Source organism: Odocoileus virginianus, chromosome 27, assembly GCF_023699985.2.
Source record: "Odocoileus virginianus isolate 20LAN1187 ecotype Illinois chromosome 27, Ovbor_1.2, whole genome shotgun sequence".
Taxonomy (NCBI): Eukaryota; Metazoa; Chordata; class Mammalia; order Artiodactyla; family Cervidae; genus Odocoileus; species Odocoileus virginianus.
This window is the reverse complement of record NC_069700.1, coordinates 43,032,142-43,044,313: the sequence shown is the minus strand read 5'-3', so window position 1 is coordinate 43,044,313 and position 12,172 is coordinate 43,032,142. Positions and strand designations below refer to the sequence as shown.

Here is a 12,172-nt window from a genome sequence, read left to right as displayed (position 1 = left end):
CAAATATGGAGTCAGAAATAAAGACTCAGAGAGTGGGACCCCTGGCTGGGCTTTCCTTCTTGCTAGGGTTGCCAGGCAAGGGGAAAAACCATGCGGTGTGCCGCAGAGGTGGGGTGACCCACTGGGGTAACCTAGATAGAGCCCTGGCTCCTCCTCCATCTCCTCCAGCCCCAGGCTGAAAGTCAGTCGTGGAGTGAGGCGGCTGCTCACCCTGAGGCCCCCACACTTGCCCACTTATGGACAAGTGTGAATTCACACTTATGGAAGTGTGAATGAGTGGGGAGGCTGTGCCATCCCTCCTTGAGCCAGGTGGCATCAGTTTTTCTTCCTCCCCCTCCTCTCCAGGTTCTCCCTGGTGTCCTCAGGCACTAAACCCCCCCACCCCCGCCCCCAACCCCCGCCCCCCGAATCTCCCTTTTTCAATCACCCTCCCAACTCTCGCCTTCAGCCCCCTCCCTTTACCCCACTCTTCACACACACACACACACACACACACACACACACACACACCCCACCATTCCACCACCCCACCCCCCAGCTGTGGCTCTTGACTGTGGCTAATGGGGCAGCTAGCAGAGAATAAGTGCTGATCTGCTCAGGGCTTCACTATCAGCCCTATTCAGGTTTACTCTGCTGACTGCGCCATTCTGAGTGGTGCTTGCCTTCCCCTGCAATGATCCCCACCCCCCACTACTGGGATGGACCCAAGAGAGAAGAGTGCAGTGCTGAGTCTGGGGGGACCGTGTGGCCTTGAGAATCAGGGTGCTGGGAGATGCTTTGGCATTTGTGGAGGGCCCTTTCCTTCTTACTCTCCAAATGGGCTAATGTCGGGGAAAATTCATCCAGAGGCAAGGGTGGGTGGAACCCACAGATCCCCCACCCCAGGGAACAGAGGCCATGCCAAGTGCTATGAATTGTTTCAAGCAACCAGAAAAATACCGAGAATATTTAACCCACACTTGTGTATCTACCCTGAATGAAGACACCTTAGCATCTCAGCATCTGTATTGGCAGCATTAAAGTTTACATTCTTTATTTTCATCGGTCTCAAAAATCAGTTTCCAAACAGTCATCTACATTTTCCACATAGCCATGGGGTCCCTGGTGTCTGGGTCCCCAGTAATTGGGCTGATTCATTCACATACTCTCATCAGGCAGTAGTTGTTTTTAGGGATGCAGATAGCCTTCACCCCACCATCACCGCCCCGAAGAAGGTCTTTCCCCTCCTGTAGTCCACCATGTCGGGGTGACTGATATTGACGTACACCCTCTCGCCCCTCCGGAGCTGCACCAGGCCACCGAACCCCACGCTCGTGTACCAGAGGGGCCCATATTCTTGCCTCCTGGCGGGGTCCGAGACAGGTGTCACGGTCTCCGCACCCTCCAGCAGCAGCTCGGGGGTCCCCGATCCATAGGCGCCCCCCGCCCGGTACAGCCGGCTGAGCAGCGTGACCGAGCGGTCCAGGGGGTCCACGCCGGGAGGGGGCGCCCGACCCCGGTAGCCGACGTGACAGTAAAGGTAATAGAGGCCGTCCTGCGGGAGGGCCAGCCCTTCTGCGCCCGAGAACCGCGTCCCGCTCCTCAGAAACGCCTCTTCTTTCTTCGCCTCCCAGCCTAGCCCCTGCCCCGTGGTCCAAGCGCCTGCAGAGAAACGGGCCCATCGGCTCTCTAGGAAATCAGATCCTGAAAGGAGTGATCCAGGCCGGAGGCTTCTGGGAGGGTGGGCATGGGGGACACTGGGGGCTTTTAACCCCCTGCAGGAGCCAGCTGGGTGGGGGAGCGGGCTGATGGCGCTCCCCTGTAATGAGTACGAGTTGGGACTGACGGCATCTGGGTGTGCGGTGCGGAGTGCTGAGGTGGACAGATCCAGGCCGGGTTTTCCCTCCTCCCGGGAGTGGGGCGGGGACGCAAGAGGCTAGAACGCTGGTGGAGCCGAAGGGTGGGCAAGATAGCTGCGGTCAAGTGGGTGGGCAAAGGAGCACCGCAGTGACAGAGCAAAGGGACTCTAACCGTGGGTGAGCAGAACTGGCACCCCTGGACCCTTCAGGTCCGTGAGGTCCTTACCAATGAGATGGGGTCCTTATCAATGAGATGGGATCCTTACCAATGAGATGGGGATCCTTACCAATGAGATGGGCAGCTGGGAGCCTAGGGCTGAGATCAGTTTCTGAGTCCTCCTCAGGCAGCTCCCCGGACTCTGGAAGGGGTAGGAAGAGTCCACGGTTGGGGGCAGGGCGGCCACCCACGCATGGCCACCCCCAGAGGACAAGGTGCCAGGGCTCAGGGATGGGGCATCTGGATTCCTGGAGGAAGAGAGTATCTGGGGATGCAGATGGTTGGGAGCTGGGAGACCCTGAGGGGCAGAGCCAGGGAGGGAGGGTAAAATGGTGGGCTCTTACCAAATCGCTGATGGGCAGGTGCCTGGACGCCGGGGTCAGCCGTCCCTGTTACCTGAGTGGGTGGGGTCACAGCGCCCAGAGTTCCCTCTTAACTGATGCCAACCACCAGCGCTCCCATTCCCAGCATAGGGGTTTCTCCCACCAGCCCCAGCCTCCACACACACCTCCCTGGAATGGAGAGCAAGCGAGGTGGCTGTACTTGAGCAGAGAGACAGAGGCCTTAGTATGTCTTGGGAGGAGGAGAAGAGACATACAGATGACCAGGAAGGGGCTTGGTGACATCGGGACACGACAGCATCACATGAACATGAAAAGAGGACCAGCAAAGAGACAGACAAGACATCCCCACACTGGGGACAGCCAAGCCAGCTGAGCAGGATAAGGCAAGGGGCATAGCCAGAGGTGAGTGAGCATTGGCAATAGCTGGCCCGTGGAGGGTTTACTGTAGCCACTCACCAATCCTTCCTGCTCCTGGGGCACCAAGGCCAGCACAGCCACAACAGTGATGGGCACGGCCAGCAGGAGGGTCACCAGGGAAGTGACTCCTGCCACAGCCAGCAGCAGGCATCCTTTCCGCTGGGGCCTCCTACCCCGGCCCTCCAGCCCCCGTTCCCCCATGGAGTCTGAGCTAGGGCCAGGGCAGGGGGGCTTTCATACCTCAGGGGTGGGGCCACACTCTCCCCAAAGACCCATACACCTGGCTGGGACTTTCCGCACACCCCTGCTCCCCTGACCCTGCTTCCTGTTTACCCAGAGCTAGGGTGAGGCAGCTGGATGCCTGGGTTCTCTGAACTGGGGAAGGAGTCGGAGGTGAAGAGACAGGTTTTCAGGGTAGAGCCGGAGGGGGACTGAGAGATCTTCTGACTCAGTGGGAAGGAAAACTGACTGAGGCCCTGGGAGGGAAGCTAGCTTGCTGTAAGTCGGGCAGCTACAGTGAGAACACACAGATTGCTCCAGATTGCCAGTGGGGTCTGCAATCTTCTGTACCCCAGAGGTGGGTGCTGAGGGGAAGGCTGCATCCACACCCCTGAGACCAAGGGCTGGAACAGGAGGACGAGAACTGGAGTCTTCAGGGATGGGTGTCTGGGTCCCTAAGAAGAACTTGTCCCCATGCTCAACTGACCTCCTTTTCCCATTCCCTTGTTCCCTCCAACCCCCCAGACCTGGGTGAGAAAGACAGAGCTAAGCCAGTCCATGGTAATGGCAGCTGAAGAGGTCCTCAGCCTCACCACTGACTGTTAACTCACTGATGAGGGATGGAAATAGAGCATCACTTTCCTTGTTACGCAGAGTGTAGACAGGAGTGCAATGAGCACCCACCCACAAAGAGCTTTGCAGTCTAGAATGAGCCCCAAGCTGACTAAGTGTTAAGTGAAGAAAGGACAGAAGATTGAATGAGTAAGCAAAAGAAAGCAGTAAGGACAAAATGAATGGTATAGGAGGCAGAGCAGTAGGAGATGAAGGGAAGAAAGACCAGGTCAAGGGAGTTGGAAATGGTCCCAGATCATTTCCCTTTCTTGATACCTCTGTGGGTTCAGTTCTGTTCAGTTCAGTCGCTCAGTCATGTCCGACTCTTTGCAACCCTGTGGACTGCAGCATGCCAGGCTTCCCTGTCTATCACCAACTTCTGGAGCTTGCTCAAACTCATGTCCATTGAGTTGGTGATGCCATCCAACCATCTCATCTTCTGTCGTCTCCTTCTCCTTCTGCCTTCAATCTTTCCCAGCATTAGGGTCTTTTCCAATGAGTCGGTTCTTCACATCAGGTGGCCAAATTATTGGAGTTTCAGCTTCAGCATCAGTCTTTTCATTTCCTTTAGGATGGACTGGCTGGATCTCCTTGCAGTCCAAGGGACTCTCAAAAGTCTTCTCCAACCACAGTTCAAAAGCATCAGTCCTTTGGCACTCAGCTTTCTTTATGGTCCAACTCTCACATCCATACATGACTACTGGAAAAACCATAGCTTTGACTAGACGGATCTTTGTTGGCAAAGGTCCTCTGTATGTTCAGATAATAATAATAATAATGTAGCTAATATATATATATATATAGCTTATATATATATATATATATATATATATATATATATATATATATATATAAACAGCATTTGGTGTGTGCCTGCCACTGATCTACACATTTTATATATAATAATGCTTTTTTGTGGGGAGCCACAATGTACAACATGCAGGATCCTAGTTCCCCAACCAGAGATGGAACCCATGCACCCTGCAGTGGAAGCACAAATTCTTAACCACTAGACTGCTAGGGAAGTCCTATATAATAATGCTTTTAATCCTGATAAAAACTCTAAGAGGAAACTGAGGCACAGGGAGGTTAAAGAACTTCTGTAAGGTCACACAGGAGTGGCAGAGTCAGGATTTGAACCCAGGTAGTCTGGCTCTATAACCTTAACCACAAGACAGTTTAAGAACTGAGTGCTGAGTTCAGATTTGTCCATTTCAGGGTATGTAAATCTTGCCTTCCTCACCAACCCCCTAAAAAAGAAATGGGGAAACAAATACTGAATTCAAGTCAATGATAAGCATGGTAAAGGGTTAGAGGTAAAATGTACTGATGTCTGCAACTTTGAAAAACATCAAAAAATGAGATGGATTGATAGATATGTGATAGAGCAAATGTATGGAAGAATATTAATTATAGAATCTAGATGGTAGGAATAAGTTCATTGTATAATTCCTTCAAATTTTTTCTGTTTGAACATTTTAATAATAAAACATTAAAAAAAATATTGTCCTACTGTCCTGCATGGGGACCACTGTGGATGGTGGAAGGGAAAGAAGTAGCAGAAAGTTTCTGAATTTGGAGAAGGAAATGCAAATGCTTATGGGCCCAGGCACCAGATCTTCTCTCCAGTCCCTGTTTCCATGTGAGCTCCCCAGTCTTCACCTTCCTCAAGGACTAGGTGTGCCATCCGCCAGCATCCATCTCCCTCTCCTTCATCCAGGTCTCTATCCAGAAGGCCTTCGACTACTGCCCTTACTTATGTGCTCAACATCAGAATGCTGCTCCCTGCAGGAAATCCACCTGGGTTGCCTGCACCTCCTTCCCCAACACCACCTTGTCATCAACTTTCTGTCTTAGATCTATCAGCAGTGCTCATGTAGATCAAGTCTGGCTGTCTCTGACTCTCCTGTTGTTCATCAGTCAATCAAGTGCCCTGTTAGATACAGCTCCAGAATATCAGGAGAGTTACCCAAACCCACCAGCCCTCCTAGTTTGTCTTGGCAGCTGGGGGCGTATGTCCACACATACCAGGATCATGGCTCTCAGGGACCCAGTATAATTAGGGAAAATGAATCTGGGCAGGCATCTAGAGGGTACATGATCACTGACGATTGCAGAATCAACAGGATGGCTGGGGTGGAAGGAGATGACAGGCTGAGTTACAGTCCTCGGAGTCTGAAAGGAAAAGACGTTGTAACCCCAACCCTCAGAGCCTAACTTCCTCTCCTGATCATGCTGGGAGGCACCCAGGCTGGGGGAGAAGTTAAACCAGCGGAGGGGCAGGAATATCTGAGGTGGCAACACCACTCCAAGGCAGCTCCGGCCATGCAGTCCATTCACCCGCAGACCACAGGCTCTGGGTAAGCTGGGACCCTCAGGGAGGAAATCCAGGGAGAGGGCAGTCATACCCCAGAGTGAGGTGAGTCTAAGATAAGGGAAGGGAAAATATAGTTTTGAGGTTCCCCGGGCCCTGGAGGACCTCTCTGTCCAGCCTCTGTCTTTGCTCCCCAAAGAAGTATAAACCATCCTCTTCCACCCCTACTTCCCAGCATGGCCACCTCAGGCCCTCCTCTCCACCTGTGCTTCTGCTTCCCACCCCTACAAATCCCAGGAATCCTCTGGAAACCCGGTTGGTTTCAGTTTCCACACACTGGTCAGTGCATCTGGCTCTGGGTGAAGTCAGCAGCCCCCTCTTTGCCCTCAAACAGGAACCAGTGGTTGTAGGACAGGAAGTGTCTTAGGGGAAGTTATGGGCCCCAGACACTTCTCCATGCCCCACTTTAGCCCCAGCAATATCTGCTCAAGGGAAGCGGCTCTCCACACCAGCCAAGGAGGGGCCCCCCTTTTCCTGAGTTGCTCTGCCAGGTGGTGCTGGACACCGCCCTCCCTATTTTCCTGCCAGGCCTCGGCTCCTCCCTCAGCCCCCTCATCAGAACCTAGAGCTACCTGGTGCTGGAAAGGCTGCTATGAACCAGCTCGTCAGCTTAGGGTAGGGGAAAGGTGGTAGGCTCTGGAGCTGGACAGACCTGGCCTTGAACCCCAACTCTGCCTCTTCTGGGCTGGATGTCCTTGTCAGGATCCAGCCTTGAGTCTCAGGTCCTTCACCAGGGAAATGGGCACCATAGTACCCTACATTGTTATGCGGATTAGCAGTGACAAACAGAAAGTGCCCCGTTCAGGGTTAATACAGAGCTAAGGCTCCTCAGCCTGGGAAACTATTGTAACAGAGACACCGGAGTTTACGTATGAGGAACTTGGGGCACGTGATTCACCCCAGGCCATTTAGCCTGGAAGAGCTGTGCTAGGTTTCCCAGTGTACAGGTCAGTCTTCAGTCCTGAAAGCATGGGGAATACGGTAAGGTAGCCCTCTGCGCAGGAAGGGTGGTTGTGCACAGGGAACAGTGGGTGAAAAGTGGTGTGTGCGGTTCTGGGTAGGTGGTCAGGGCCTCTTGGGACCAACCAGTGCTGGGGAACAAGAGACTTCATGGGGAGGCCCAGAGATGACAAGGGTGGCAGTGGTGAGCTCCTGAAGGGTGAATGGTCTTGGGAACGAGTGAGGGAACTGGTGAGGGATGGCCACCTATGGTAAGAAGTGAGTCAACACAGTCTGGGGTGAAGAATCTCTGAGAGAATGTTTTTTTGTCTCTAAAACTGTTAGAGGGAGAAACTGAGATTCACAACAGACGAGGGGGGTGGGGTGAAATGAAGCAAAAAAAGGTCCCTCTAATATTTACCCCTTTTCCCTACAGCAATGCCTTTGTGAAAAATTGGATTTTTACCAATATGGGGGTTTAGGGCTGGGGGCGCTCCTGCTCCTGCTTGTGGCCGTTCTGTCCATCTGCCTGTATCGGCTCTACAGGAGAGGTGAGCCCCAACCGCCCCTCCCTCATCTCCCCTCATCAACCCTGACTCACCCTGCCTGTGTGAGGAAGGGGGCAGAAGTCAGATGGAGCGGGCGGAGAGAGTCCAAAGAGAGAGGCCATGGCTTTGGCCGTGGGAACCCCAGGGAGGGTGGCAAGTGAGGAGACACCTTGTGGGTGTGGAGAGAGTGAGTGAGGAGGGCAGGGAGGTGGCACCAGGGACATGGGGGCAGGTCCAAGCTGAGCTTCTTCTTTTCTTCCAGTGAAGAGGCTGGAGAGAAGCTGGGTGAGTCTGGGGGCAGGGAAGTGGGTGATGGGGCAACAAGAGGGGGTGGAGTTGCGGAAGCAAGAGAAAAGACAGAAACAGGAGCATGAGGGAGACAAGAAATAAGAGAGAAACAGAAAGACGGAAATAAGGGATGAGAAAAAGAGAGGAAAGTAAATGTGTAGAGATGGAAAGAGGAAATAAAGGAGAGAGAGGGGGAAGAAATGAGAGACATTGGAGACAGAGTGAGAGAGAGAAATCAGAGAATGAGAGACACAAGGAAAATGAGAGAAACCAAGAGAAAAAGGAAGAGAAGGAGATTAAGAGTGATGAAGGAGGAGAAAATGAGAGAATGAGAGAGACGCGAAGAGAAAAGGACAAGATAGACTGAAAGAGAGATGAAGAGAGAGCTATAGATGGAGCACAAACAGAGGCAATGAGGTGAGAAAAAAAAAAAAAAAACAAACAGTGGCAGTAGGGGGCAGGGCAAGAACTTAGGGAGGGGGGTGGCCAGGGTAGGGAGGCTCCTAGGGACCCCGTCAGTGCCCTCTGTCCGGGCCCCAGGTCCAAGCCTCAAAAGAGGAGCTCCACTATGCGTCCTTGCTGAGGCTGCCTGAACGGGAGGGACCTGACATCCGAGAAAGGGAAGGCAACAAGGAGGACCCCAGCGGGGACTATGCCTGCATTGCCAAGAACAAACCCACCTGAATACCTGCAGATGCCTCCCCCAACCCAGGGCCATCCTGTGGTTCACCCAGTAAAGACCATGGTCTCACCACCCTCTGTGTCTCAGGCTTCTTCATCTATTTCAAGCCCCAGCTCCACAGGGCCAAGATCAAAACCTAAATTACTGGGACTTCCCTTGCTGTCCAGTGCTTAAGGCTCTGGACACTTCCACTGCAGGGAGCACAAGTTTGATCCCTGGTCGGGGAACTAAGATCCCGCCTACTGAGTGGCCAAAAATAATAATAAAGTGGCCTTTCTTAAATACAAAAACAGACTCCTAAGCGATTTACCCTCCCACTCATTCTGGGGTCAGGTAGGGGGATTCACTGAGTGAGGAAGGGTGTTTGGGGACCCAAGCTCCCCTGAAGCTCAGAGAAGAGTATTTGCCTGTGGGCCATTGACAAGCAGGACTAGTCCTGTCAGATACTCCACTCTTCTCAAGACAAAGGGCCTTAGCCTCTTGGGCAGGAGAGAGAGGAGTGCTGAGTCCCAGGATGGTGGTGGGAGGGGGAAGGATTGCTAGGAAGCTCCCTCCTTGGACCCTTCCAGGCCAGATTTAGTAGCAGGAGGTAAGAGTTGGGAGAATCCAGAATGGGACACATTGGAGCATCTGGAGATGGAGCAAGAAATACACAAGACTCATAAGAAGGATGACGGTGTGGTAGAGAGGAATTTATTAGAGTCTCTTGAAGAACTTGGGATCACTGGGGTCTGGAATAACTCATCAGAGGCCATCCAAGGAGTGACAGGGTGTTTCCTTGTGACGGTGGTCTGGAGGAGAGGCCATAGGAATCGTTCAGTGCTGCAGCCCTCCTCCTCTTTCTTGGTCTCTATCTCTGCCGGTTCCAGCCTTCTCTTGCCCTCCCATCTCCACGCCCGTGTGTCCCAGCTCCAACACTCACATTTGCCCTGGTAATATATGCTGCTGCCCATAGCCACCGAGAGAAAGCTGAAGGCATAGAATCCAGCCCGAAGGAGGAGGACTGTGCCAGCCGCTAGCTGAGGAGGTCCTGCATGTAGGAGGCAGGGTGCAAGGAAGAAGAGAAGGGCTCAGGAGAGGAGGCCCTGGGTAGAAGTGTGCAGAGGCCAGGGAGGGCAGCAGGCCTCGGGGAGGGACTCTCCACTATCAGGGAGGGTGGGGCCTCCAGTCAAGGGGACAGGGCTTTCTGGCACCTCACCTTCCTCCACCACCAGCAGGGTCCCATTCCCTGTGCCGATACCCAGGCCCAGCACCTCCACCCTGCACACGTAGACTCCGGCGTCACGGCCTCGGGTGTCTCGGATGTGCAGCTCAGCCTGGTGGTCATAAAGGAAGCGGGAAGAGGGGAGAGGGGCCAGGCGGCCCTGGAACTCTGCAGTCTCATTCCTCACTTCCATCCCTGGGGCCACTTTGTCCCGGTACCATGTGACAGAACCAATGGCCATACTCCCTTGGCTGGCATTGAAGGAACAGGGCAGGATGGCGGGGGACCCCTCCTGGGTACGGATTTCAGGGGGCTGAGACACCCAGAGGACACAAGATCCTGGGGGCAGAGAGAAGACCCAGAGGAGCGCCTTCCCAGTTACTCCAGAGAGAAAAGACCTGAGAACTTGTGGTAGAATGTCCCTGCTATATCCCCACCCCCAGAGGGCCCCCAGGGACAAGCACTTTAGCTGTCTCATTAAACCCTTTATACCAATCTAATTTCTTAACATTGCTTATTAAACAGTTTTTCAAATTCTTTCTCACACCAACTCTTACCCTCTCCCATCATTCTCTAGCTCTGTCCAATAGTATCATTTTGCTGAAATTTAACTTGTCACAATTAAAGTGAAGCTCATTAATGAGTGTGGCTGCCTAGTTAACTAATATCATTAATTATATTATGCCAGGTACTATTTTAGTACTAATAGCATTCTGCACCATACCATCTTACTGTTTTTTTTGTTAAAGATCATTAAGTAAATCTCCAGGTGAAGCCATGGCTATAATTGATGGGGATCCCTACCAAATTCATCTAAATCAATGAATTACATCAACTATTAAAATTCTTGATTAAATTCTCTAGTTAATGAAATTTACCACTCATTCTTCTGTTTCAGTGATTCTCAAGCTTGAGAGCTCACTGGAAACATCTGGAGTGTTTGTTAAACCAGATTCCCAGGCCCCACTCCCGGGATATTTTATTCCGTAGTTCAAAATATTTGAATTTGCCCTAGGTCTCTGCTGATGCTGAAGCTGTGGGTCTGGAATCCACACTGCATTTAGTTAATGAGTAGATTGGGTAATTAAAATCAGTTTCATTAAGAAACTTAACTTAAATTTAATTAAATTCCTAAACTCCTAATTATATCTAAACCCTAGATAATAAGCCTAGTTTAATAAGCTTATTAAACTCATCGAACTTAAACTGACCCCTTAAAAAAATCTGACCCCTTCCTTCAAGCCCTTTCTACTGCTTATTTAGACTTTATCTTGTTAGGAAGGTGGCTGGGAAGAAAAAGGCTTCCCTGGTGGGTCAGTTAAAAATCCACCTGCAATGTGGGAGACTCATGTTCAATCCTCAGGTCGGGAAGATCCCCTGAAGAAGGGAATGGCAACTCTCTCCAGTATTCTTGCCTGGAGAATCCCATGGACAGAGGAGCCTGGAGGGCTGCAGTCCATGGGGTCGTGCAAAGAGTGGAACTCAGCTGAGTGACTAACTTTCACTGGGAAGAAAAGAGTTCTGGTATGGAAGCTGGGGAATGACCCACCCAGCGGCTGATACGGAGGGAACTGCAAACTGGAGGAGTCCACTGGGTTTCAGCTTTACAGAGGGACCCCCTGCTTTCAGCCCCCACCCAGTCTGCTCCCCTGGGACATCTATGTCCATCTTCCCCCATCCTCCCTCCTCCCAGCCCCTCAGGCTCCTGGGAGAAAGCCCTGTCACCTGGATGGATGGTGATAAAGATGAACAACAGCAACCGGGCCATGTCGGAGGGTGTTCCTGTTGATGAGGAGGGACGTGAGCAGTGAGGTCTGGGTGGAGGAAAATGACCCACTACTTGTGACCAGGCCTTTGGTCACTGGAGGGGGGTGGGGAGCTTCCTATGACACACAGGACTCACCCATCACTTACCAAGGACCTTAACTCCCTGGGACCTCGGGCATCAAACGCATCCCTCCCTGAGGAAAGAGGATGCTGCGGACGGTGATATCTGCGTTGCTAGGAGGAGGGGGGTAGAGTGGGGGCCAGTTGCATAAGTGTTTGAGGGGAAGGGTGTGGCTTAGATGGCTGGTAATGCTTAGGTGGGTGGGTGGACGGGTGAGATCAGGATGTGGTTCCCCCATCTTCTGAGGTTCAAGAAAACTAACCCTTTACCAAGAATAAGCCTCCAAGAGCTTTTCTGAGCCCAGAGCTAACCCACTTCCCCTCCCCTTGGCTCAACAGCACCCAGGTCCACCCCATTCATTCCCTCCCCTCGAGTTAGGGCCCTATTAGGGCCCTCCGCCAGGGTTGCTCAAGAAATTCTGTAAATGAGAGGATTAGCAGAAGTCAGCTGACTGGTGCCGGCGGCAGCGAGTTACCAGGGGCTTTGTCTGGAAGCTGTATTTGCACAGCAATCACCCTGTTTTGGTGGTAGCTCAGATGGTAAAGAGACCCGGGTTTGATCTCTGGGTCAGGAAGATCCCCTGGGGAAGGAAATGGAAACCC

At 52.4% G+C, this 12,172-nt stretch overlaps 3 protein-coding genes across 5 annotated transcripts; 1 reads left to right on the top strand and 2 right to left on the bottom strand.

Moving 5' to 3' along the window:
* Positions 1 to 1,003: 1,003 nt before the first annotated feature.
* LTB (lymphotoxin beta) lies at positions 1,004 to 3,141 on the bottom strand. Its single transcript, XM_020907672.2, has 4 exons — positions 2,856 to 3,141; positions 2,400 to 2,451; positions 2,126 to 2,197; positions 1,004 to 1,641 (listed from the first exon to the last, which is right to left on the bottom strand). Exons 1-4 carry the CDS (start codon positions 3,015 to 3,017, stop codon positions 1,187 to 1,189), a joined length of 741 nt encoding a protein of 246 aa, XP_020763331.2. The 5' UTR covers positions 3,018 to 3,141; the 3' UTR covers positions 1,004 to 1,186.
* A 2,954-nt stretch (positions 3,142 to 6,095) lies between these two features.
* LST1 (leukocyte specific transcript 1) lies at positions 6,096 to 8,550 on the top strand. The gene is made up of 4 exons (XM_020907680.2): positions 6,096 to 7,002; positions 7,397 to 7,511; positions 7,771 to 7,793; positions 8,337 to 8,550. The coding sequence occupies exons 1-4, from the start codon at positions 6,991 to 6,993 to the stop codon at positions 8,478 to 8,480; spliced, it is 294 nt and encodes a 97-aa protein (XP_020763339.1). The 5' UTR covers positions 6,096 to 6,990; the 3' UTR covers positions 8,481 to 8,550.
* Positions 8,551 to 9,149: 599 nt separating this feature from the next.
* On the bottom strand, positions 9,150 to 11,708 carry NCR3 (natural cytotoxicity triggering receptor 3). 3 transcript variants are annotated; one of them, XM_020897187.2, is made up of 5 exons: positions 11,597 to 11,708; positions 11,408 to 11,496; positions 9,677 to 10,021; positions 9,401 to 9,508; positions 9,150 to 9,269 (listed from the first exon to the last, which is right to left on the bottom strand). In XM_020897187.2, the coding sequence occupies exons 2-5, from the start codon at positions 11,448 to 11,450 to the stop codon at positions 9,223 to 9,225; spliced, it is 543 nt and encodes a 180-aa protein (XP_020752846.2). In that variant the 5' UTR covers positions 11,451 to 11,496; positions 11,597 to 11,708; the 3' UTR covers positions 9,150 to 9,222. The 3 variants fall into 3 exon arrangements, with proteins under 3 accessions (XP_020752846.2, XP_020752847.2, XP_020752844.2); XM_020897188.2 differs by having other exon boundaries at positions 11,408 to 11,464; positions 11,597 to 11,707; XM_020897185.2 differs by lacking the exons at positions 11,408 to 11,496; positions 11,597 to 11,708 and having other exon boundaries at positions 9,677 to 11,361.
* Positions 11,709 to 12,172: the final 464 nt, after the last annotated feature.